General features: G+C 43.7%; 1 protein-coding gene and 1 long non-coding RNA gene across 3 annotated transcripts; one reads left to right on the top strand and one right to left on the bottom strand.

Moving 5' to 3' along the window:
- Positions 1-508: 508 nt before the first annotated feature.
- Positions 509-27,489, top strand: TMEM38B (transmembrane protein 38B). 2 transcript variants are annotated; one of them, XM_080986994.1, is made up of 6 exons: positions 514-1,127; positions 7,517-7,673; positions 13,931-14,115; positions 15,706-15,793; positions 22,503-22,620; positions 25,033-27,489. In XM_080986994.1, exons 1-6 carry the CDS (start codon positions 1,016-1,018, stop codon positions 25,240-25,242), a joined length of 870 nt encoding a protein of 289 aa, XP_080843120.1. In that variant the 5' UTR covers positions 514-1,015; the 3' UTR covers positions 25,243-27,489. The 2 variants fall into 2 exon arrangements, with proteins under 2 accessions (XP_080843121.1, XP_080843120.1); XM_080986995.1 differs by lacking the exon at positions 7,517-7,673 and having other exon boundaries at positions 509-1,127.
- LOC308466346 lies at positions 10,897-25,084 on the bottom strand. Its single transcript, XR_013980782.1, has 3 exons — positions 24,982-25,084; positions 19,983-20,065; positions 10,897-13,195 (listed from the first exon to the last, which is right to left on the bottom strand). It is a non-coding gene; the product is annotated as an uncharacterized lncRNA (long non-coding RNA).

Here is a 27,489-nt window from a genome sequence, read left to right as displayed (position 1 = left end):
TGCGATTTGTCGCTTCTGCGTGTGACATCATTTTGAGCGTCTGCTCATGCGCGAGCAGTGAAACCTGGAAGTAATGCGTTCTGTTACTTCCGGGTCGCCGTGGAGCGCAACCCGAAAATGCTCAATCTGAAGCAACTTCAACCCGAGGTATGACTGTGTATATATATAGATAGATAGATATATCACTTCTCTCTCATATATATGTGTTTTATAGATATATACCTATAATTAAATTTTCTGTTTTACAGTTTAAAGTACTCATTTTTACATCCTTAAAATATCAATGACTCCCCTTCTTCTCTTACCATACAGATAATAAATCCCTGCATATTTTACAAAAACTATACTGTTCAGTATTCCATCCATCAGAACTTATTTACACTGTTGAATTTATCTTAATGCTGCCAGTGTACACAGCTGTCACTTCAGCACCAGATGAAAAAAAAAAAAATTGCACCCAACCTGTGCATTATGTCATAACAAAGGTGGCAACCCTAGACTGAAGATCAACATCAGGTACAGAGGGGGAGCAGAAATCAATAATTATCTGCATTAGGATTTGCCACCCTTGTTTCTTTTGCTGCCTGAGGCAGTTGCCCCACCTTCCCCAACGGGAGGACCGGCCTTCACTGCCTCCCCCTCTGAGCGTCCCTGCCTGAATGCGCGGCCACCCTCCTGTCCCCGCCCACCGCGCGGCAGCCCGGCCAATCGCCTTTCATTCCAGCACAACGTTGGGGGGGGGGGATGGAGGGGGCGGGGCCAGCCTCTGCCCCGACCCCGCGGCGCGAGCGCTCATCCCGCCCGACGGCGGTTTGTACGGGACAAAAAACTATGCGCGGGATTCGACTGGGACCGTTCGCGCCCCTTTTTGGCCTGAGGCGATGAAGAGAGAGGGGGCGGAGGGGCCCTTCTAAGCCCCGCCCCTCGCTCGTTTGGCTCTTCTCGCCCTCCCCCGCCCCCCTCACGTTCCCTCTTTAAATCCGTCGCCGGCGCATGCGCGGCGGAGTCCGCCGCGATGGAGGAGCTTCTGGGGCAGGTGGCGCTTCGCTTCTCCCGCCTGCCCATGTTCCCTTTCTTCGACCTGGCGCATTACGCGGCCTCCGTCCTGTCGCTGAAGGAGCAGCCGGGTGAGTGAGGGGGAAGGCGGGCGGGCAGCGGGGATGGCGGCGCCGGAGGAGCCCGGCCTCGCGTCTGGCCGTGCCTCCTGGGCATGTGCAGAGTGCCTTCCCTTGTAGACGAGCGCGGTTAGCTGCGAGGCGAGGGCTCGCTCAGCTCCACGCCGCTTTTCTCTTTTTTAAATTGTATGTTGCATGCCCGCACGTTTTATAAAGAAACACAAACACCCCTTTTTTAAATTTTTTGGCGGGGAGGGAGAAAATTAAGCATTTTTTTTTGTTCATTTTTTCCTATATTATATTTTCTGTTTTACATTTTAGAATGTTCATTTAAATAACCTTAAAGCATCAGTGACTTCCCTTCTGCTCTTTCCATGGTTCATTTTGCATACCACAAATCCACGCATATTTTACATAAACTAAGCTATTCCATTATTACATCCATCAAAACCTGCTGCGTAGCTGCCCAGAGTGGCTGGGGAAACCCAGCCACATGGGCGAGGGATAAATAATAAAATTATTATTATTATTAGTTTATGAAATTTGAATCCATACGACTTGGTGACAGACGCATGCATGGTTCGTTGGATGGCTTTGACAGGTAGCCGGATTAGGTAAATTCCTGGAGGATATAAGTCTTATCATTGTATCCTGGAGTTCTGCATCCAGTTCTGGGCACCACAGTTTAAGAAGGGATGTTATGCAGAGGAAGGCAACTGAAGACATAGGAGCCGACTCCTAGGGGCAAAGGAGTCTTCAGTCCCCTCATAAAATATTTGAGTTAATGGGCATTGCCATTCAAATGGTGTATGTGTGCAACACCATGAGATCAATTATGTGGGGCGGGGCTTACCTGGCTCACCCAATATTTCAATATTGGCACCCAGTGGACCAAGATGATAGAGGGTCTGGAAATCAAGCCTTATGAGGAACAGTTCAGATAGCTGGGCATGTTTAGCCTGATAAAAAGGAGACATGATAGCCACCTCCAGATAGCTAAAGGGCTGTCACATGGAGGATAGCGCAGGCTTGTATTCTCCAGCTCTGGAGGATAGGACCTGAACCAATAGATTTAAGTGACAAGGAAGAAGATTCTGACTAAATATTAGGAAGAACTTTCTGACAGTAAGAGCTGTTCGACAGTGGAATAGTCTCCCTTGGAAGTTGATGGACTTTCCTTCATTTGAGGTTTTTAAGCAGAGGTTGGTTTGGCCATCTGTCTTGGATGCTTTAGCTGAAATTCCAGCACTACAGGGGGTTGGGCTAGATGACCCTTGGGTCCCTTCCAGCTCTACAGTTCTATGATTCTGCCAGTGACTGTTAGCTGTGTTTGTTTTATGGAAGTCCATACTCAAAGCTAATACACAACAATGCCTGTTTCTGAAGAGCAACTGTTGCCTTCCTCTCCTGCCTGTGTGCTTCCCATAGACGTCTGGTTGGTCACTGTGAGAAAGAGGATGCTGGACCTGATAGGCCTTTGGTGTGATCCAGCAGGACTTTTGTTCTAACTGGAAGTAACAACAGTGCTTCTGATCATGTGCAGAGTTACTTTCCCCCCTTGCACCAAGGGTGGGGAACCTGTGACCCTCCAGGTGTTGGAAGTTGGGGCTCTCAGCTTCCATCATCTGCAACTGTTGGTCATACCGGCTGGGGCTGGTGGGAGTTGTAGTCAAAGACCTGGAGGGCACCAGTTTGAGGAATGGTACCCTGAGACCAAAATCAGCACATGTATCAAGAACAGCTGTTGCCAGAGGTTAAATTTGTAGCTAGGTTCAGACTGTCCTAAAAGCTTTTATTTATTTAGCATTAACAGGTTCTCAGGGTGGCTTACAAAAGTTAAAAATAAAACCAATGGGAACAAGAACATTGAAATACCACAATTTAAAAGCAGCTGGCAGAATTAAAGCAAATGCCAAGCTGCACACACACACAAAAAACATTCAGGGTTTTTTAAAAGGCTGGCAAAAGCGTGTTGCTGAAATGACACAAATACGACTGGCTTAGTGCTTTGGCATAAAAGCAGTATGCAGAGTGGATTTGGAGTGTGTATGGAGCAGATTTGACTAACATCACATATCAATGAATGGATTCAAGTGATGACTCTTATTTTGTTATGCTGTGCTTTCTTTAATGAAATTCCAGGTAGCACTTGTTGGGTGTCTGGTAATCTGTTCAGGTACTGACCAGTCCAGACCTGCTTGGCTTCAGCCAGGTTGTTGCTGCATCATGTGGCTTTAGGGTCTGAACTGCTTCAGGGCACAAGTTGTGAAACTCTGTAGTGCAAGGATGGGGAATCTGTAGCTCTCCAGGTGCTGGGCTACAACTCCCACCATTTCTGGTTGGGGCTGATGGGAACTGGAGTCCCACAAGAGCTGGAAGCCTGCAGGTTCTCCAACCATGCACTGTAGAGTCTCACGATGTCTGCCATGGACCATTTCAGAACCTTTAAGAGTGTTTGAAATCTCTCTTCAGAAATTAAAAACTGGGTCTATACTGGGGATAGCTGAGCATGTCACACACCCCCCAGTCTTCTCCTTGGCCCATAATAGCCCTCACGATTATATACAATCATGGTTGTGTACTTGTATACAAAAAGATCCCTTTCCACGACACTCTGTTCACCATGGCCTTGACTCTCAACAAGTACTATTGAGGCACCTCAGCCTCAAACAGGTGTGTTTAGGCAGACAAAAGGTAGTACTATGTGACTTTGCTTTGGTAGTGTTGAAAATGCACCGCATTTGCCTGCATTTTGCAGGAGTGGAACTGCTATAGGCAAATTCTGAATGGGGGAAACAGTGAAAGCGATATGCTTCTATGGTATAGGCACACTTACGTGCGGCTTCTCTGCTCAGAATCCTTCAGCTGCTTTCTCTCATTTGAAAAAGACAGAGCTGTGTGTGACATGAAGTTGGCCCCTTAGCAACCTTATCTTCACCACTTGGCCGGAGCACACACTGCATGCCTTCATGGTGTCTCATCATTAGTGGGGTAAACCCAACTGACAAGACTATGTTCAGATTGATGATACAAAACACTAAATTTAGTTCATCATTCTACCCACAATATAGCTATAAATGGCAACTTTAAATGGCAAGCCATTGAAGCAGCATAACAGCATAGTAACAACATGCCCATGCTATAATCATTAACTTGAATTTTTGGACCCACAAATAATGTGCAGTGTTCCTTTCCTCCAAAGAAAAACAAATTGATTCCTTTGACTCCAGGGGCGTATTTGCAACACAGTCTTACACTGGCTTTTACATGTTGCTGCTTCCTCAAAGAATCCTGGGAATCAAAGCTGGAGTGTAGATCCAGACTTCAGAGAGACATGGGAATGGTGCTAATGACATCCCCTCCCCCCCCCAAAAAAACACACATCAGGTCATGGCCCAGTCCTGCTTGTGGTGAAAATGGCATAGTGGCTGTTGCACCACTGCTGCTTTGGTGGCAGTGCTGCTCTCCACCGGCTGCCTGGACATGCTGCAGTGCTGAATGGTGGTGGTGGTTTTGAATGGGAGCTAAGCTCAGTTCTCATCCATGGTGAACACCTGCAATCTTAAGTTACCCCAATGCAATGCTTGGCTCATAGATCTAGTTGGGCAAGGCTGGTATAAAGAAGGGATGTACCATAAGAGGAGGGACACGGGTGGCGCTGTGTGTTAAACCACAGAGCCTAGGACTTGCCGATCAGAAGGTCAGCAGTTTGAATCCCTGCGACGGGGTGAGCTCCCGTTGCTCGGTCCCTGCTCCTGCCAACCTAGCAGTTCGAAAGCACGTCAAAGTACAAGTAGGTAAATAGGTACCGCTCCAGTGGGAAGATAAACGGTGTTACCATGCGCTGCTCTGGTTTGCCAGAAGCAACTTGGTCATGCTGGCCACATGACCTGGAAGCTGTACGCCGGCTCCTTCGGCCAATAAAGCGAGATGAGCGCCGCAACCCCAGAGTTGGCCATGACTGGACCTAACTGTCAGGGGTCCCTTTACCTTTATCTACCATAAGAGGCATAGGGGGCCAGGGAGGAACACCAAAAGCTGAAGGGGACCGGAGACTCAGGCCAGCTTGGCAGGACTTTCCAGCTGAAAGTGGCAGACCAGAGGACCAGATGCAGAAGTAGCTGGAAGCACAGGTGGTGGTGGTGCTCGCTTGACCCCTTTGGAACAGGATTGCCAATGGCTTAATGATGCAGCAGCATCTCAACCATGAACTGAGTGTAGGAGGAGCAGCAGGGAAAAGTTATCATTGCCTGTATAATTTTGGACATTAAGGCATCATTCTGGAAGTCTGGGTTTCCTGGTCTCTCTGGGAAGGTGAAGTCTTCACTTGTTGCTGTTCTTGCTTGGAGAGAAAACCTGCAACTAATCCACTAGCCCCTGTTCCTCTGAATCTGGAGCATCTTCCCGATATATATCAAAACATCTTTCTCAATGCCTGATTTTTGGGGGGGGGGGGGTTAGTGGAAATTAGACTTGTGGAATATGTGCCTGTCTTCTGACCTCACAAATCCTTGTAAATATATACTTGTGAATAGGGCATTTGGACTTAATATCTTGTGCTCCAGACTTGTAATTAGGTAAATCTGATAGTTCATCCAGATAATTATCTCCCTTGTCAAGCACACAATTAAGCTTAATTAACTGCAGCTTTAATGCTAGAAGGAATATTGATGGGTTCTCAGCACTAATATTCATTGGGACATGCAGTGCAGATATTAAAGCATGGCAATTTATATTTGGATATTGCTGATACAAACTATGTTTAATTTGGCTTAACAAAAGTAATTCCAAAGAATTAAGTTGCATGTGCACCTACTAACTGGATCCTCATTTTTTGGTATGAATTAAAGGCAGTTTAAAGGAAAGGTCATTAGTGGCTACATCTAATTACTTGTGGATTACTGAAAGCAAATCACTTGATCATTTCTGTTTTCTCCCATTAAAATTTGCTTTTCCACATAATACCAGTTTCTTAACTTGCCTGCTTTCTTGTGCTCATACTATTGTAAAGAAAACAAGTTTTTTTTAAAAAATTGAAATAGTATTGCATTTGCATTGGTAGAATGTTTTGTAGAGAGTTGGAGCTGGGTTGGTCCTTTTGAATGAAGCCTTGCACCTGTTCTGGTTTCTATGATGGTTGCATTCAGTGCTGTTATTACTTGGACCATTGTAAATGTATCTTCTTTTTTGACATTCACATAGTAGCTGATTGTTGAGGGGTCTGTATGCTTTGCACAGTATTTCATCATGCTCGATAAGTACATATTGAATAGTTACAGGTCGGTAGCCATGTTGGTCTGCCGTAGTCAAAACAAAATAAAACAATTCTTTAATATAAAAGAAGTGTGCATGCACACGAAAGCTCATACCAATAACAAACTTAGTTGGTCTCTAAGGTGCTACTGGAAGGATTTTTTTTATTTTACATATTGAATGTGGACCATGCTTGGAACAACCTTGCAAACAAAGTTCATAACAGCTTTTTTACTAGTTGACTGCAAATACCCCCTGTGACGGTCATTTGTGGCCTAAAAGAAGGCAGGGGTGGAAAACCTTTTCTGCCTTGTGGCCTGGAATTGGTCCTTCATGCCACAAACAAATCAAACAAAAGTCTTCTTATAAGGTTGGCTTAGAACCCAACAGGGAGGCCAGTTAAGGAGAAATCTTAAATGACATCAATGGGGTTGACAATGCAATTTTAAGTATGTTTACTCAGAAGTAAGCTCTACGTTCAGTGGGAATTGCTCTCTCAAAGTGTTCTTGGGATTTTGACCATAGACAGTTTATTCTGTATGCTTTAGCTCTGGGTAGGCAATGGATTTATTGGCTTGGATCCAAAGGTGAATAGTCAGGCCCTTTTGCTTTTGCAAGGCATCCCCAACCAAATTCTTCTCATTTCCTTATCCTGCCCCAGAGACCCCTGTGCTCCAACTCTTGTTCTTTCAAAGAGTCACTTGATCCTTAGGGTCATCTTTGGGAAGTTTTTGGGGTGTTATATCAGGAAAGACACAATGACCCTTCACACTCGTGATGCCATTTCAAATACTTTGGGCAGCATCCAGCTTTATTCACTTTATTCAGTAATAAGAAACACACTGAACTAAATAAAAATCCATTTATTTCAGTGGGTTTGCTCAGAGTATGGCTAACGTTGGAGATCATGCTTTCGGTACTGTTTTCATAAATAATGCTTAAACCCATTTTGGTATTGGGCATGTGAAGCAAATTAATGAACTACATTGGTAGGAACAGTGGTTCCCAAACTTGCACCCCACTGGATGACCTGAAAATTGCTGAGGGTGGTGGTTGGTGCTGACCTGTGATCAGGTTTTTGCTCTTTCTGTAGAGATTAAAGGTGAGATGTTGGAACTACTTACACTTTGTCTTTTCTACTGTTCCAGGAGCAGTTGACGTATCATACCGCAGCCCAATTGCATGCTGGTTTAGCGCAATGCTTTACTGTTTTGGTGGCTCCATTTTATCTTCGCTGATGCTTGCAGAACCTCCAGTTGGATTTCTTGCCAACACCACAAATGTCTTACTTGCCTCGTCAGTCTGGTAAGCAGCTTTTACGATGAAGGATGTTGCCTAAAACTTAAATCTGTGCTTAAATTCATGGAATGCAGCTTCAGAATTTTAGAGCTGCCATCTGATTCAAAGAATCTAGGTCAGTTAATTGTGTGAGTTTTAATAGATTAAATCTGCATAGTTTTGCATATGAATGAATAAATAAAAATATTCAGGGCCCAAGAGAAATGGGTGTCTGCAATTGGCGGTTTTTAAATATGCTTTTTAATACAAGTTGTTGTCTGGGTACCTCGTTGAAAAAGGTTTTTATTCAATTTAATCAATTAGTTAACACAGTGTTGCACCTGTAATTAGAAGCTGTTCAAATGCTAAAAACTGGGTGTTTATATAGACATGCATAAAAAGGGCAATTGGTGCACTTGCCACAATATGTACATATAGTTATTTTGGTTCATGGTGTAGCTTGGGGAAGGTGAATAATCTGCAGGTTTTCCTATAGGGTGTGTTGTTCACAGTCCTGACTGGCTGATCCCTGTGATGTCAAGAACCCTCTTTTCTTGTGTGTCCCCCACCCTGTATGCTGTTTTACATGGTTTTTATTTTTAACAAAAGAGCACTGGGTGTATGTTAGACTGACTAAAATAAAACGTTGCACTGAAGAAAAAAACTTTTAAAGGCAATAATACATCCTGTCTCAAATGTGGGGTAAGACCTGTTACTTTAGAACAATGGCAGGTACGTCTGTCTTTCAAGAGGAAATTGGGCTTGCCCTTCTCGGAGTAAAAGCGAGCAGTTACTGTTTTCAGGTTCATTTTGAATGCCGCCATCGATGCCTTTCTCACAAAGGCTGCAGTCTTAGTTACTTACCTGAAACTCGGCGGGCCTCGGCTTCTAATAAGTACAGTGGTACCTCAGGTTACATACGCTTCAGGCTACATACGCTTCAGGTTACAGACTCCGCTAACCCAGAAATAGTGCTTCAGGTTAAGAACAGATATCGTGCTCCGGCAGCACGGCGGCAGCAGGAGGCCCCATTAGCTAAAGTGGTGCTTCAGGTTAAGAACAGTTTCAGGTTAAGAACGGACCTCCGGAACGAATTAAGTACTTAACCTGAGGTACCACTGTATAGATCAGATTGGGCTGCTTACCTTGGTGTCTTGTGGCGTAAATGGAAGCCAGTCATTCAATTTACCGCATTAAGATTTGCATTTTCCTGACTATTAGAGCCACCTTTCCTCCAAGGAGCTCAAGGTGACATATATGGTTCTCCCCCTGCCCCTTTTATCCTCGCAACAACCCTGTGAAGTAGGTTCAGCTGGGAAATTGACCCATGGTCTTCCAAGTCCTAGTCCAGTACTCTGAACACTACACTTCTAGTCTTTCAGCACACTGGAGTTAGGAGAAAGACAGAAGATTGGTACGTGCAAACTAGTAATTACTGTGAGCTAGATTTGTCCTCCATGTGAATTTCCAACTAGCTGAGAGGCCCAGTAATAGGACTTAGCAGTGTTCGTAACTGGCACAGAACAGTATCTTTTTATGCGTCCATAAAGTACATGTTGTTCTTTTTCAGACTTTTTCCTAATTAGTGAAGCTCATTAACAGTTTTGAGTTGGGGTTGAATTTATGAATCTCAGCCCTTTAGCTGCCGTGACACGAGCTGTGGAATGGATGCAACTCTCTTCCACTGTCTCTTAACCCACATTTGGGTGGGGTGAATGCTTGTGGGGTCTTTTTTTGTGGGGGGGGGGAGTGTTTTTCCTTCACTATAGTAGTTTCTCAGTTTAAGCAGTACTAACATCATCTTATTAGAAGTTCATTGGTATGAGAATGTGCTTTGATTTAGGTCGCCTTTAATCAGAATAATAGGGTCTCCTGGCCTGAAAAACAAAGCATACATTTTCTGGCTCAGACCCTAACTTTTCTTCCATAAACAGAACAGAGTTGGTGTTCATGGAATGGCCTTTTGCTTCACTCTGAAGCCTCCTGCACCCCACCCCCCCAACCCCCTGTCCCTATAAGTTGGGGGTCTGTTGATGAGTGAGGTAGTTGGGTGACAATGTAACCCCTCCTCAGGATTCAAGTCCATGTGTTTACCGTCATCCTATACTCGTCCTAGAATCCAAAAATCTCATTATGAGATGCCGTTCTGAGCCATATCCATTGCTTGACATAGGAAGAAGCTATAGGGAGGTATAGTCGAAGCTGCTTTTCAATATGCAGAGACTTAAATGGTGTCTTATTAAAATTAACTGATTGATTGATAAAACACTCAAGTTATTCAGGCAAATTAAGGCCAAGGAAAAAATATAACTTCATTGCCTTGTTTCTTCCTATCATACTTAAAGGATGCCACCATCCTTAATAGGATAGCTTGAATGTATATTCATGCACCATCATCTCTACTTTAAGGTGCATCTGTTAGGATAAGAGGGACGCGGGTGGCGCTGTGGGTTAAACCACAGAGCTTAGGGCTTGCCGATCAGAAGGTCGGCGGTTTGAATCCCCACGACGGGGTGAGCTCCCGTTGATTGGTCCCTGCTCCTGCCAACCTAGCAGTTCAAAAACACGTCAAAGTGCAAGTAGATAAATAGGTACCGCTCCGGCGGGAAGTTAAACGGCGTTTCCGTGTGCTGCTCTGGCTCTCCAGAAGTGGCTTAGTCATGCTGGCTACATGACCCGGAAGCTGTACGCCGGCTGCCTCGGCCAATAAAGCGAGATGAGCACCGCAACCCCGGAGTCGGTCACGACTGGACCTAATGGGCAGGGTCTCTTTACCTTTACCTGTTAGGATAAGAAGCAGTTTTCCTAAAGCGTTTAGGGAAGCTGGGTCCCGTCCCCCCCCCCCGCAAAAAAACCCCTGCCCGCCTTGCTGGTGCATTTGGGATGTACAACATACTGATTTTGTATTATATACAGTACATCATGATGAACTCCTGTTTTTTCTTACATATAGATTGTACCCATGCAGAAAAACAGTGGGGTTTTGTGGTCCCCCAGCAGTTGTTTCTGGGGCCCCATCAGGACCCCAAGTTGAGTGCTAGCCACCTCTGGTGCAAGGGATTCTATATGACCTTGGTTAATAACACTGCTATCATTATTAAAAGTAAACATGGCAAATGCACTATCAGGGCCCCGTTTTCTGCAGTTGAATCTTTTAATATATCTGAGAAGTAGGTGTTTAAACCTTTCCCCTCTCATCCTCTGAAATGCTTCACAAGGAATTGGATTGGAGAAGGTGCAGCCCCTTGATGTGTGAAGTGGTGTGTGGATGCTTCCATCAAAACAGAAGGAAAGTTCTGAAGATTGCTGTCAGATGCATCACAGAACAAACCAAGAACCCAAGTGACAAGTGTGAAATGCTTTGTTTTCACTCAAGCCTTGTTTACATTTACACGTTGAAGTATGAGCCCTATCGACTTCAGCAGCTGACCATTTAGGAATGTTGTTATTGCATATAAAAAATACAGCCGACTTTAGAATTGTGTAGAATGCTGCCTCTGTATTGCATAAAATCTGAAATGAAACTTTCCCCCTTCACTGGGAGAAAAAATTCCATCAGTAAGAGAGTGGCAAATTAAATTTTGTGAATATATAGTTCTGGCAAGACTTACGGCAGCGATAAGAGGACAATCAGATCAAAAACTGATAGAAGAGTGGGATTGTGTAAAGGAGTACATGAAAAAACATTGTTCTGGCATAAACATATTGATATGCAATGAATGAAGTTTACAGGGTAAAGACAAGGAGAAGTTGGGTATAAAAGGTATAAAGGCAAAATATTATTGATAACACAATTAAAATAAAAGAGAAAGAAGGAAGTCATACACAGGTGGAGGGAAGTCAAGATTTGTGTACTTTTTTTTTTTGTATTTTAGGTTGATATCTTTTTTCGTTTGCTGTTTCTCTTATTTTTTATGTTACTTTGACGTTGTCTATTCTGTTTGTTTCGTGTTTTTTGTTATTGTAACTATCAATAAAAAATAAAAATAAAAGAAACTTTTCCCCTTCTCTGAACAAGCCAAGCTAATAGAGATTCTGTTATGGCTGTCAACTAGTGACATCTACTGGCACCTATTGGAAACATCTCTCGCATTCTACAAGAGCCAGTCTTATTTATTATAAATGCCTGATTTGAATACTATATACTATTTTCCCCTTTGACTAGGACATAATGAGGAATCTGCTGTTCTTCCTATACAGCAGAGACAATTATGCACATGCATTGCTATGACTTTGCATGAAAGGAATGTGCCTCTAGAGTTGTGAAGGCCCAGAAGAAAACTGGAAAAACAAAAGCTGGCTGTTCCCCTCCAATTCTTCTTCTTGTGTCCCCTCTCCCTTGAAAAATAAATGGGATTTCACAGGTGTACGGTAATGAGCAAATATTGTGTAATACCACTTCTCTAATGAGATCAAAATCACCACTGAGCAGTCTCCTAATTTATTATAGATCCCTGGCCAGCGACTAGTTTTACAGGCAAATTTGAGAGAGGGTGGAGAGCGGCGGTTCAGACTACCCTGTATGGTTCGCCAGACTGTGTTGTCAAACAGACCCACAGAGAGACCACTTTTTCCACCTGCTCCTGTCAGAGTTAAACACTCAGATATGTGAGCCTAGGTGCCAAATGGCTCCTTAAATGTCAAGTTGCCGTTTTTCAATACAACTTTTTGTTTCCTGAAATCCATTCTGATTGTGCAGATAAAATATAATGGACAAAATTCTGCAGGATGTGTTGCTCGTGTGTAGAAACAGGCAAGATCCAAGGATCTTCAGGCATGCACCTCCAGGTGGTGGAGACATCAGGCGGCATCCTGGCACCCGGGCATCTTCACCTGGTTGCAAATGGCCAATAGTCAGGTGCAAAGTGCAGAATTTCAAACACTGGCTCCTCTTGCTCCTAGGTGGGCAGCTGGATCCACTGGTGTTTCCTAGGAGGGCAGGTCTGGCGTTGCAAATTCCTGTGGAAGACTTTTGCACTAGGGTGCTAGGGAAAGATCTGATTCATAAGCAAAGATAATTTGACCTGTCTGGGGGAAAAAATAACCATCTTGTGCAATGTTTCCAAATGTAAGCTTATTTTTTAAAAGATTTTCACCCAATGCACCTGCTGGAGGTTAGGGAGAGTCTATTGTATTAAGACAACTCACATGCTAAATTGAAGCCCTGCGTATTATTATTAAATATAGATGTTAAGAAACGTATGTGGATTCTGAGAATGGAAAAAGCAAGGTCCATATAGTGAAGTCACAACTGTTGGCTTGCAATAATAAAGCATATATGTGCGGATTGAAGAAGGCAGAGATGCTTGGCCTTTTGAGCTTCCATTGGCACACGAGCAGGCATCTGAGGAAGGCTTATTCCTTTGGCATGCCGATGGAGAGAGATCGGAGAAGGCTGGTGAAACCTGATGAAGAGATCTCCTCTGATCCTGACAGTAAACCAGCAGCATCTCTGTTCACTCTGTGTCAGCCGACGTGCTTGATTTTCAATCAAATTTGGCAGTGGGAGGGAGATGGTAATGAAAATGATGTCTCTTTGTTAAAGGAGCCTGTAGAGGCAGAGGCAAAAGGGGAGAGCAATAGATGATTAGGAGGAAGCGAGTAAAATGCTGCCTACCAGGCCTTTATTTATAATTGTTCAACCTTTGTGCTGGGGTGGAACAGTGAGGGAATATATATATCTTTCAATAAGTGAATGGGAGGGAAAGATTGTTCAGAGCTAGACAAAATGCTCATGTAATTGCCCCTGCTCCTATAGGTATGTGGAGAGAGTCACTCATGCAATTGCAGCATTGGTGAATGCATGTTTCGGGCTCCTAGCCTATTTTCCCCAAATTTGGGAGCTTTAGGAAAATGCTGTATTTGTACATTAGAAGTGTAATATTAAGAGGATACATGTGGACTAAACACAATGGATGTGACTTTTTTTAATGCTATATACTTCTTTAAAATGCCAGATCTTGATATACCACAAAGAATGAGGTGTTGGGGTATGTTTTTTTTACAGCAGTTGTGTGTGTTTGTTTTTAACCAAAGAGCAGGGAAGGAGCCACGTGCCCACAATTTCAGCAGCACGCTGCATGTTCACATTCAAACCATAGTTTAGTTTAACTATGGTTTAAAGTGACTGATAGCCGTAATACTACAGCGATGACTTCTTAACATCTAGCTCTTTTTTTTTTAAAAAAAAAAAGCCTTTATCAGTTTGTTTCATTTTGTCAGCATGCTTCCATTGCAAACATTGCGAAGTAGCTAAGGTTCAAACTTTTTCCCCAATTCTTTAGGTATCTTGTATTTTATTGTCCGCGTGATCTAGCCTACCGCTGTTTCTGTTTTCTACCTATACGACTGCTGCTTGCAGGGATGAAGGAAGTGACTAGAACGTGGAAAATAACTGGCGGGATTGCACATGCACATCAGCACTACAAAAATGTCTGGTTAATCATGATAGTAGTTGGCTGGGCCAGAGGTAATGTATAAAAAATAATATCTATATATATTAAAAAGCATTTCAAATTTTAAGGGGGAATCTCAAGGACAGTGGTTGCAAATCTTTTGAGGGGGCATGGGCTGCACTGACACATAGTGAACCCTCTGTAAAAAAAAAAATCAGTATGGCCAATTATTATTTTTTTAAAGGACACTGGGGCAGCTCACAAAAATCATTGGCATTTTGGGTGGCATTTTGGGGGCACAAAAATGGGTGTGTGCGGACTGTACATAGCTTGTGTGGATTAGGCACCACTGTTCTATGAAATGGTATTGCATCCGGGGCCACTCTTAGAGGAAAAACCAATTTAAATCCATCCTGTTAATGTGTTCTTCGCCCTCCCTCCCTCTCACCACTGCCACCCCCTTCTTGGCTGCTCCTTAGAGCCATGAAGCTCAATCCTGCTCAAGTTTAGTTCCATCCTCCAGAGGAAAAGAACTCATGCCTAAGCTTTCACATGTTGCTGTTTATGTGGCCTCTGAATAAGATGTCCCTAGTTTAGGTTTCAGTTTTACTGGCAAATGCTGTTCTTGGATGAGAGCCGCTTATAGGTGCTCTCATTTTATTATGGAATTCCACCTCTGCCAGGTATAACAGTAGCAGGGGCATTTATATTTCTACGTCAGCTCTGACAGGTTTGTTTAAAGCTCAAATTATAAGGCAGCAATCCATAGGTAGGAGATGGGGAGGTCAGCACGGTGGACATCAGGGCAGGGGAGTGTTTTTGTGCTTTTTCATCCTTTTCAAAAAATGTGAACATTGGAATTGGTGGAAAGGGAATATACTACAGTAGCTCCAGTTTGGTTTAGTTACATATAACTAAACTGCTAGCTTTCATATGTGTGCTGCAAAAGGCTCTTTTGGTGAGAGCTGACAAGTGATGAGTGTTTCAAAAAAGGTTCAAGAGTTGCAGTCATGGTGTTTAAAAACAGAACACTGGTTTGTCCCTCCTCTGCCAGGTCCCAGTAGGCTAGTCAAATGTTTTTTTGTAGACTAATAACTTTTGCGAGACTTTTATAGGGCTGGAGTACTACTTCCATGAGTTTGGTGTCTTTCTTCTGGAGTAGTCACAGGGAAGAGTGGAAGTCATTCTATGAGCCCTTAATGGGTGCATAATCTCTGTGTTGCTATTGCTTTGTAAGCAAGAAGAGATTTTGTGCTTAACTTCAGTAAGATATAGGAATCTCTCTCAAACCCTTTTTTTACTAAATGGACAATCACAAATTCTAAGCTCCAGCGTACCAGGCTGCTGCCTCCATTATTATTATCATTATTATTTATTAAGCTTTGACAAAATTTAAGATCCTTGAATTAATTTCCCCCCTGAAATATTAGGTGCTTGCTCCTGACAATAGGATGCTTTCAAATGAGTCTCAAATTGAGGACCCAATTTCAAAAACTGTGAAGTAGGTCATTCCATTTGTGCCTATAACTTGAGGGCCATATCCTGCTCCTTTTAGAAAGGGATGTGAGCAGCTTTGCAGTTGTCCTGACTGGAAGCAGAATTGAGTGTCGTCAGATCTTCTGGAACCAATTTTATGCATGTAATAATTTCTTGTTGAATTGCAGGAGCTGGGGGCGGCCTAATATCTAACTTTGAGCAGTTAGTGAGAGGTGTGTGGAAGCCAGAAACTAATGAACTGCTGAAGATGTCCTAGTAAGTCAATGAAAAGCACGTAACAATTGTCACAGTACTGGGAATGTTCTTTCTTTGTATTGAAAGTAGTACTGTATGAGTAGCTCTTCAGTAACATGACTCTTCTATAATAAATTAGTGTGCTTCAAACTTTCTGCCTGGAGGGAGAACTGTCCGTGCCAGTTTGCTGCTGAGGAACCCCAAAATATCTGCAACGAAACTGTCGCATGTTGTAGTATTGGTTTCTAGAAAACCTATTAGTTTTGCTCTATATGAATTGGGTAAAAAGATAAAGGTAAAGAGAACCCCTGACAGTTACGTCCAGTTGCGAATGACTCTGGGGTTGTGGCGCTCATCTCGCTTTACTGGGTCATGTGGCCAGCATGACTAAGCCACTTTTGGCGAAACCAGAGCAGCGCACGGAAATGCTGTTTACCTTCCCGCCAGAGTGGTACCTATTTATCTACTTGCACTTTGACGTGCTTTCGAGCTGCTAGGTTGGCAGGAGCTGGGACCGAACAATGGGAGCTCACCCCGTTGCGGGGATTCAAACCGCCCACCTTCCGATCAGCAAACCCTAGGCTCAGTGGTTTAGACCACAGCGCCACCTGCATCCCTGGGTAGGACTGGGCAAATACAGAGCGCTAGACTGCACTGTATTCTTGTGGTTTATCACATGGGAAAGTGAGCAAAGCAGTGCACATATAACCACATAAAGATGATGAAGAGTCTATGGCTGCAAGCCACGGCTCCTCAGAAGTAAGTACTATTGACTTCATATGGAGTTCATCTTAAATTACCTGTCTGCACTACTGCCCACAGGGAAGGGGAGCTGAGGAACAAGGCAGCAGAGAGCTTCATTGAAGAGCCCTATGGGGCCTCTCAAGTAAAGACGTTGGCAGCGACTTCCACTGGGGATCACCATGGCTGTTGACTTGTCCTGCAATTTGCTGCATTTTATGCCCCGTTCCTCTTAGCATTTAAAATGAAGCTGCTAAAAGCACTCATTCAGAGTTTGGAAGTATACTGACGACACCCAGCTGAGTCATATGATCATAGAATGAGCTGGAAGGGACCATGAGGGTTATTTTGTCCAATCCCCTGCAATGCAGGAATTTTTTTGCCCAACCTATGACCCTAAGATTAAGAATCTCATGCTCTACCAACTGAGCTATCCCAGACTTCTTTCCCCTCCTTCCATTCCCAGCGAGGTGATGAAACCCTTGAACGGTTGCCTGGAAGAGGTGATGGGTTGCATGCAGGCTAATAAATAGAAGCTCAACCTATTCTCTCCCCCCCCTCCCGTTTATGGTTTTGTATCCTGCTTAGTAAACTGAGATTGACAGCTCAGCCCTATACATGCCTACTCAAGGCATAAAGTCAATATAACTTATTCCTAAGTGAGAAAGTATAGAATTGCAGTCTTAAACCACAGTTTCTGAATTCAGATGTACCTGGAAAACCAGGGTTGTAACAAACCATGATTGAAACGCTAAAGCTGCCATCTTGAGTGCAGGATGGGGGCAACAGCATGGGTCTAACTCTCATTCTGTGCTTTGAAAACCAAGATAGATGAAGCAAATATAGCTTCATCGGAACTGGTCCTTTCAGTAACAAACTGTAAGAGTATAGTGCAGGGTTTCCCAAACTTAGCTTTTTTTGGACTACAATTCCCATCATCCCTAGCTAGCAGGACCAGTGGTCAGGGATGATGGGTATTGTAGTCCAAACACACCTGGGTTCCAGTTTGGGAAACCCTGGTCTAGTGTTAGGCAGAACAAGTGGGATAAAAATCGAAAATAGTCTTTCTTTGGCTTTCATTGTGGCAAGTGTGTTGGCAACAGGAGTCTGGGGAATAGCTACAGTTGCAATCGAAATTATTCAGCTCCCATTGTAAATCAGGTTTATTATCAAACTTTACAGACATTCAGCTGTTTGCAATGCAGGGGGTTGAATAATAGTGAGACTGGAGAAGCGAGCATAAGTTGCAATTTCAGCTGAATTGGGAGAACTACTCGAAGCATCCGTTTGTGTTCAGCTATTCCAATTGCTTTTGTTTGATTTGCTCGTTGCAAACAGCTGAAATCTGTAATTTTTTATTAAAACCTGATTTGCAACTGGGGGGGGGGGTGGTTTGAATCATTTCGATTGCAACTGTAAATCCTTTTCCTGTCCTACCTACTGATGCAAGGGATTACTGGGTGTGTGGGAATAGGGCAGGCAAACTGAACCTTAACAGCAGGGATAACTTCGTGTGATTTGTTAGGTAAGGGAAATAGTATCAGTCACTCATCTGGATGAAAAATAAAAGTTAAAACTCTGCTCTTAAGGACTAAACTCTGCCGAGAGCTAAACCTGTTTACCACCCCAATCCTGACACTGAATTGTCTAGATCATGGGTAGGGAACCTGTGACGCTTGTTGGACTTTAGTCTCCCATCAGCGTCACTCAGCATGGCTTAGTGATCAGGGATGATGGGAGTCGTAGCCGTACACCACCCGGATTTGCGCATTCCTTATCCCTAGTCTTGCGCAGGAGGGAAATCTTGCCAGGGGTCCTTGCAATGTGCGCCACCAGCCCTGCCTTTTGCTGAATGCATCCCCAAAGCAGCCTGCCAGTCATAGTGACGGGCGCTTCACCAGTGTCTGACAAAACGTCAGCTTCAAAGCAGTAACTGAAATTAATCGGGAACGAAAAGTTCAGGTTTTGTGGGGATGCGAGAGCCTGCTCCGAAGGCGAGCCACATTAGTATGCTGTTCAGAGCGTGCCTCTGGCGCACGGGGGAATACTGCTTGAGTTACAGCTTTCAGCTCGGGTTTGCAGAAGCTAAATTGGGAATGTTAAATCACTCCCAATTTAACTTCTGCCATGGGAAGTACAAAAAGAGCTGGAGCAGGCTGTCAGGCCCCAGCCGCTCCTCCAGAGGGGGAAACGAGCTCATGGTGGGCATTTTAAAGTCCCCTTGCCCTTCCTCTCTGACTTCCTGGCAGGGTTTCCTTTGCGGAAGTGATTATTTTGAAAAGACTGCTGCCACTACTAGTGTGATAAAAGCAGCAGGAGTGCCAAAGCACTTAGGCATCCTGCTTCCAGCCACTATCCTAGGTAATAAAGAATGACAGGAGAGAAACACAGCAACGCAAGCAGAGCTGTTGCCAAAAGTCGGCGTTGTCTCTTCTCCCTCTTGACCCACCCGCTTAGCTTTGTGTGTGTGTGTTTGTGGTATGAGCTGCCTTTTGTTGTTGTTGGGCGTGTGTAGGTGACCTAAATCCTTCAGCTGTGAAGAGAAATGCAATTTTTGTCAGTTTAACATGCTGCAGATGTATTTTTTCTTCTCTTAAAGCTATATGCTGGTCAATGCAAGGCAGAGCATTGCATGTTTTTAAGAGGGGAAACTTGAAGCTCATGAAAGGAGAAATGTTTCTCAGGAGCTCCTCTTGCGACAATATCACTGATTTGAGAACTTTAGGATTTTAAAAAGGGTTATACGTAGATTGATATTTTCTATTACTGCACAGTGCAATTTAGTTCTGGATTATACATTGCTCCTAAGGAGAATTTAGGGACTCCTGAGGTCCCAGCTGCTGCCCACCTAGCAGTTCAAAAGCACGTCAAGTGCAAGTAGATAAATAGGTACTGCTCTGGTGGGAAGGTAAATGGCGTTTCCGTGCGCTCCTCTGGTTCGCCAGAAGCAGCTTAGTCATGCTGGTCACATGACCCGGAAGCTGTCTGTGGACAAACGCTGGCTCCCTCGGCCTATAGAGCAAGATGAGCGCACAACCCCAGAGTCGTTCGTGACTGGACTTAATGGTCAGGGGTACCTTTACCTTTAAGGTTCCTAAGGTGGGGAACTTGTTTTTCAGCCAGAGGGTGGCATTCCTTCATGCGAAACCTCCCCGGCGGACTGCCTGCAAATGCTGAGCAGGGCCAGAGGCAAATGTGGCTAGACTAGAGCAACAGATGTGCCTCTTTTGTATGTTTCGGCCACTCAAAAGTCAGAGGTTTTGGCACAGACCTCCCACTCCATCCAGGTGAGCAAGAGGCAGTGCCAAGGTTCAGAGACACCTTGCAGCTAGGCAGAGCGCTTGAGGGCATGGAGGACAGGCAGTGCAGGGTGTGTCCTGGGAAGAAGAGGCCAGGGAGACCGTAGAAAGGACTAGATAAGATGGGTTGGGGGGATTTCTGCCCCCCCCCCCGGCATGAGGTTACCCACCCCTGCTCTAAGCCACAGTGTTGGGAATTTTCTAAGTGCCTTTAACAAGGGGCCTGCTTCATAGGGTGCTGGCAGAGATCTCCCTGGTGAACCAAGGGGAAGACAAATGCATGTTAAACAATTAGCCCCTTCTATGTTCTGCATGAGTCTGACCAAACTGCGGGAGGCAGTGGAAGACAGGAGTGCCTGGCGTTCTCTGGTCCATGGGGTCACGAAGGGTCAGACACGACTAAACGACTAAACAACAATGTTCTGCAGAGGGCAGGAGCCTTGTTCTTTTACAATCTCCAGCCATCAACTCACTGGTTGACTTGGGCAAGCTTTTATTCAGTAAGTTTGTCAACCTGGCATGCCTGTCTGCAATGTTGCCATGCTACTTTACAGAGATGGTGTAAGGATTAGCGGGACGAATGTTTGTGAAGTGTTTTGAGCAAAGCGCTCTTAGAAAATGTCAAGTGGAAGAAGCGGTAAAGATTTGAGAAAGACAGGTGCATCGTGGTAGAAAACGGAGGAATTCTCATTTCTGTTGTATAAAATCCAGATCTATTTCTTAGCAAGACTAGCAAACAGTTCCCAATGTGTTGTTGCAGCGCTTTCAACCGATTATGGATTTTTTGGCTGGTTAATCATTTGCCCTTTTTCTGCTCAACAAGTCTCATTGAGCTGTGTTACATGTTAAATAAACCTGTGGGTGGAATCAAACATTGCATTATCTGCTTATAAAGACCTTTGAATTCCGGGTCTTGGGATTCTTATCAAGTGCTTCCTCCCATATGAAGCTCTCTGAGGCTTAAGAGCTGTTTTCAAGCCCTGATTTCAAATTCTTGCATGCTTTCAAGCCAGGCTTTCATAAGAAGCAGAAGCTGCCTTTCTGTTACTGCTCCAGAGGTTTGGATCACCTGCTTGCAGTCTATTCTAGAAACCAGGAAGCTTAGTCGGGTCAGAATCTAATGTACACTTCCAGAGTTAATGATAAATACAGATTAGAGAACTGGGCAAAAACAAACAAGATGAATTTTAACAGGGAGAAATGTAAAGTATTGCACTTGGGCAAAAAAAAATGAGAGGCACAAATACAAGATGGGTGACACCTGGCTTGAGAGCAGTACATGTGAAAAGGATCTAGGAGTCTTGGTTGACCACAAACTTGACATGAGCCAACAGTGTGACGCGGCAGCTAAAAAAGCCAATGCAATTCTGGGCTGCATCAATAGGAGTATAGCATCTAGATCAAGGGAAGTAATAGTGGCACTGTATTCTGCTCTGGTCAGACCTCACCTGGAGTACTGTGTCCAGTTCTGGGCACCACAGTTCAAGAAGGACACTGACAAACTGGAACGTGTCCAGAGGAGGGCAACCAAAATGGTCAAAGGCCTGGAAACGATGCCTTATGAGGAACGGCTAAGGGAGCTGGGCATGTTTAGCCTGGAGAAGAGGAGGTTAAGGGGTGATATGATAGCCATGTTCAAATATATAAAAGGATGTCACATAGAGGAGGGAGAAAGGTTGTTTTCTGCTGCTCCAGAGAAGCGGATGCGGAGCAATGGATCCAAACTACAAGAAAGAAGATTCCACCTAAACATTAGGAAGAACTTCCTGAGAGTAAGAGCTGTTCGACAGTGGAATTTGCTGCCAAGGAGTGTGGTGGAGTCTCCTTCTTTGGAGGTCTTTAAGCAGAGGCTTGACAACCATATGTCAGGAGTGCTCTGATGGTGTTTCCTGCTTGGCAGGGGGTTGGACTCGATGGCCCTTGTGGTCTCTTCCAACTCTATGATTCTATGATTCTATGACATGACGGCTGGTAAATAAGCCACCATAGCCATTAGAGGGCCATGATAAATTGTGTTCTGGGCTTTTTAGACTCTTCTACCCATGTACAGTACTATCTGGAACCAAAGAGGCACATTGGTTGCCCGATGTGAAATTATTTTTAACTTTCCTGTCCCACTAAGACAACTAGGTTTTGTTGTCTTTTGGGGAGTTTGCCATTATTTTTCTGCTGCTTGGTTTTCCAGGTTTATTTTAATTTGTTATGTTTGATTTTACATACATTACTTGATGAGAGGGATAGAAATCACAACAGTAATGTTATATATACCACCTAAACAGGTGATTATAAAAAAGTTACTGAGTTAAAAAGTTAAAACAACAACTTAATAAAGGGAGTTTACCACACGTTCTGAGAAGGGATGGTCATCTTTAATATTTTCCTCTTGTTCTTCATTCACCAAAGCCAAAAGAGCCTTGGAGATTGAACACCCGTGCCCCTAACTTCCAGCCAGTCAATTGACGTTTCTCTTCGCCTGCCAGCCAGCTAAAGCTTCAGCTGTTTCGTTTACTGATTAGAAGTTTTGCAGCCCTATTGGAGAACCCAAATGCCTCTGGGCCGGGGATGGTGGGAGATCTTGACAAATTAATGAAAACTAACAGCAGTGTTGAGAGATTTACAAACTCTTCTTTGAGGGTGGAGAGGGGATTGAGAAATGATGCCTGACATGTTTTGTGTCTTTCCCCCCGCAGCCCTGTGAAAATAAGCTTGATAGGGGCCGTACTCTTCACAATGCAGCACATCTCTTTTCTTCCAGTAGCAAAGCCCAACCTCATGCTGTATTACACCTCCTTCTTGGTAATCACAAAGGTAAGAATTTTGGGGCTTCTTGGTGCTTGATGTTGTGCTGACATGAGTAACTTACAGGCACTCTAAATAAACCTGTGCATGTTTTTGTACTGATGGTTCCAGTATTGCATCTAATGCTTCATATATTAGATTTAATTGTTTTATAATTACATAAAATCGGCACCCCGATCTTAGTCTTCTTTTTTTAAAAAGTTCATTCCTGCATCAACTCTTCTTTCTCCAATAACTAGAAGTTTGAATACCAAATTGTGTGGTAACAGTTAAAACTGGGGTGGTGAACTACTGGCCTGTGAGTCTGGTCCAGCTTCCCCAATGCTTGTTTGTGACCTCAAGAACCCACAATTTTTGTCAGCGGCAGTGGCGAAAGGCAGCATGTGATGAATGTAGGAACTGCCTTCAGGAAAGAGAGAGAGAGAAAGCGCCACTGTGAACCAAAGAGGCAATATCAGCAAAACAGATCCAAACAGGAAGGAGCTTTCTGATCTGCTATGGTGTTTCCTGGGCACTCGGGAAACTTTGGAGCAGATCAGAGTGCTCTTTCTGTATCCAGTGTGGTCTGATCCGCTCCGGTTCCTCTTCTCCCAGCAGTTCACTTACTTTCCCTTCCTAGAAAGCAGTTCTCGGATTGAGAGCTGCACTAGCACCAAGAAGACTGTTGGAGCACTGCTTTCCATCCTGCCTAGCTATCTTTGGTAGTGGCAGTATTGAGTCCCATGTGGAGGGATTGCAGCAGGGCACCTCGCAGTAGGAGGGAGAGGGTGGGGAGGCAGTAAATCAGGGGGAGAGCAAACAGGCCTGCAATTTGTGGAGGTCCTGGCACACGGTGCTTGCATTGTGGTCTGTGTGGGGTGGCCACACCCACTTTTGCCTTGGCCACACCCTTTGATGGTTGACCAAGAAGAAATGTGCCCCTTGGGCTGTAGAAGGATAACCGCCCCCTCCTGTTTAAAGCATTTGAAAAAAATTCAGTGGTGAAAATTTTGGATGGTGGTGGTAACTAATTAGTTGTACCTTGGTTGCCAAACGCTCTTGGAACTCGTACATTTCGGCTCCCAAACGATCGCAAACAGGAAGTGAGTGTTCCAGTTTTTGATTTTCGGAAGCCAAACGTCCAGCACAGCTTCCGCGGAAGCCGTGTCTTGGTTTTCGAACAGTTCTGGAAGTCAAAGGGGCTCCCGGAACACATTCTGTTCGAGAACCAAGGTATGACTGTAATCTGCATCTGTCCTCTAGAAAAGCCAGAAGAACAGAAAGGAGCCCTCTGGGAATGTTTGGGGGAACTTCACTTTTGAAAACCCAATGAGATACCTACTTAATTTCAAGGACCAGTTCACATGACTACTCCTACCCTCTGCCAACCCGGGCTGTGGTTTCTCATGTCGAGGACCACTGCAGTGCTCATACTAGCCAACTTAGGATTCCAGTGGCAAGGTCTACTGAGGATTCACTTAAGCTCACGATATTTAGAAACATGCTAGTTTTTCCTATCCCTTCAAAAGCTGCTTTTGGGGGTTACAGGACCCCCAGGTAGATTTTGGAAGCACGCAGGAGGCTGGAAGAGGGAGAAGAGAACCTGAAAGTCGCACCACGCAAGCGGGTAGGCATCGCTTAGATGCCACCCTGGGGTTGTATTATTTATCATTCTGCATTTGTTTGTTTGCTTTTAACTAATGCAAACTACCTTGAGCCTGCCAGGTAAAGCAGCAATTTTAAACTTGCAAATGGTCACATTAATTGTTCTGTGTACAGAAGATATCTACCTAGTTTTAGTTCCATAGAATTGTAGAGTTGGAAGGGACCCCAAGAGGCATCTAGACCAACCCCGCTGCAATTCAGGAATATGCAGGTTGCCCATATGGGGATTGAACCCATGACCATATGTCTGTGAAATCAATAGGAACTTTGCCTTCGCTTCAGCCATGTCAGAATTGCATGCTAGGTGATTCTGAATGTGTGTGTGTGTGTGTGTGTGTGTGTGTGTATTTACTAGTGAAGATATGAATTGAATTAAGTATTAATGTCAGTTTTAAAAAGTATAACTGTGCAATTTTAAGAAGTAGTGTTTGCTTGCTTGTATGATCTAGGGAGAAATACATATTGTGTTTGATATTCTTCCCTTAACTTGGGTCCTGGTTTGTATCTAAAAATGGAAAAATCATTGGGGAATTGGATTAATTCTTATTTATGGGTTGTTGCTCATGACCTCGTGATATAACGTGTATAAATGCAAGGAATAGCACATCAGATAGCCCATAACCATTCCTTCTAATTGCGAGCTTGGGTGATCACATGATGGTCTGTTTGGAAGGAAAGCAGGACCACCCAAAAGTAAGCGAGTGGTTTCTACCTAGGTACACACACCTGCAAATCTTGTTGGAGAGCTGATGCCCCTTGCTGTGCTTCTTGTTTCAGGTAATCATGATGCTGACGGATAATGCTTTCACTCCCTTGGCCCCGTTTGAGAAGGTGCTGGTTGGCCTCCTCTTTGGTCTTCACCCGCCTTGCCCTGAAGCCAGCGAGGCCAAAGTCCCTTACAATGGCGCCTCCTCAGACTACGACCGCACGACAGCTGGAGAGACGAGCGACAGTGTCAAGAGAAGACATGCCAAGAAAACAGAATAAAAAGCTTAGAATGTGATGCGGGGTGGCCAAATGTGGCTTCTTTGTACATGCCCATAAAAACACGCCATGTTTTTCTTTTTCCTAATAATGTGAAAGGACAATTGTGTATAAGGAAATTCACGTAGCAAATGGCTTCCAGAAGCATAGTGCAAAGTTTCCTGTGCAAACCCCCATTTCAGTGAAGCTCGCTCAGGCTACATTGCCCACGAACTTTCTGCACTATTGACAACTACTGCCATATGGCTCTATGTAGCCTCTAAAATTTATTTTTTTGTAAGCTAGAATTCATACTTGGACAAGATGCATCATGTTGGGTTTCTTTCTATCTAATGTGACTTGATAAAAGAAGAGATTATATTGTGATTTTACTTGTATGAAGAATTTTTATTGTGGTCTTAAAATAGTTTTTCTACTTCAGAAAAGAAAATACTAACTTTTAAAAAGCTTGATGAAATATTTTCTGGCACCAGTGAAATGTGATTGTCAGAACTGACTATTTATGTTGATTGTAACTTATTCGGGAGATGATCCAGCAGACCTGAGCACCTTGAAATCTGATGGGTGAGCTTTAAGCATGAGCATTTAGGACTTGAAAGTGCTTAATTTTTTGGCTGAATTGTGTCCTGGTGTTTTCATTCTTTAATACCAGGGGTTACTCTCCCAATATTTTAACACATGATTTTAATCTAGTTGAGAAATGTGAACATATTTGTGAAAATGTAATATATTCAGTGACTGAAAGAAGCAGTAATTTCAGTGATCAAATTTAAACCAGTTTAATATTCTAACAATTTTATATATATATAACAGTGCTTGAGGGCCAATTTTGTAAGTTTTCACACTTGGCTTGAGTCACAAGCAATCTTGTAGCTTTTTTCACAAAATTTTCATACAGGGTTTTCAAATCTTTGTATGTTTACTCACTGGAACCACTTAGATATTAAATTATTTGTAAGCATGAGCTTCCTTCTTCCTTGCTGGGTTTATGAAACAAAGAAACTCAAGTGTTGTGGATTTTCTTTTTGGATTTTCCAAACAATTCCACTTAATCAGTCAGAGACTAAGTGTGGTAAGAACACACCCCTCTTCAGTACACACACTCTTTTATTTATTGAAACAGATATTGCATACTAGACAGGTTTTCCCTATATAATTTGGTATATCAGCCTATCTAATGCTAGCTAGCTGTAGACACAAACTTGCACATTGAACCACGTTTCAGATGTTTGCCTGGTACCAAAACACCTGTGTGGTGTTGCCAATCACCTGGCAGGAAATAAAAATAGAAAGGGGCCAACTTCCAGGAGGTCTCCATCCTTTTCCCCAAATCACCTGCCTGGCCAGAATACATGGGTTATGGTCTGTATTTGCCTTCATAGGTCAGAAGCTGTATCGCCCTGTTGTAGGATTTAACCTCTACTGGATGATAGCCAACTAGGGGCAAATCCACAATATACCTTTAAAGCATATTCAGCGCACATTTAAAACACGTTCCCCAAAGGCTCATGGGAACTGTAGCTCCCCCCAATAGAGCTACCATTTCCAGCATCCTTAACAAACTACAGTTCCCAGGATTCTTTGGGGGAAGCCATGTGCTTTAAATGTGTATTGGATGTGCTATAAAGTTATCATGTGGATCTGCCTCAGGTCATAGAGTAGGCCTACATAAATAAATGAACTTCAGTAACTTTAGGGAAATATTTCATGACATAAACATACGATTTTACAAGTAACTTTACATTGAAAAATAAATTCAGGAAGGCTTTTTTTAAAGGTTTAATTTCCCCGCCCTTTAAAAATGTAAAGCTAAATTTCTCTCTTAAAGTGGTTTTGTTCTGGGAGAGTGTAATTCATTGCCATATAAAGAAAGGGTACTGTTGTCTCAAGTACCCATCTACCATTATACTGAAATTCATTAGGGGGTAGGGCAGCTGAAAAGTACTTGAGACAAACACCAGCAGACAAGTGCGCTTCCAACCTTTTTGTGCCAGTAAAATCTCTGAAATGTTTTGTATTACTGGGCTGAGCAAGTCTCTCTTTGCTACTAGATCTTTGTGGTGCTGTTGACGATGACGACGATCTCACCGTAGTAATTTCACCGTAGTTCTTTTACACAAATGAATGTGAAAATGTATTTGAAATTACTGTTAAGATATTTACAGTTGTTAGCCAGAAAATGGTCTGCTTTGTATTTGGGTGCTGTGTGCATTTTAAATCCCTGCTATTAAAACGAAATGGAAAAGGAAA

The sequence above is a fragment of the Podarcis pityusensis genome (genome assembly GCF_964106645.2).
Source record: "Podarcis pityusensis genome assembly, chromosome: 17".
In the NCBI taxonomy this organism is placed as follows: Eukaryota; Metazoa; Chordata; class Lepidosauria; order Squamata; family Lacertidae; genus Podarcis; species Podarcis pityusensis.
The sequence above is the reverse complement of the archived record's forward strand: the minus strand, read 5'-3'. Positions and strand labels throughout refer to the sequence as shown.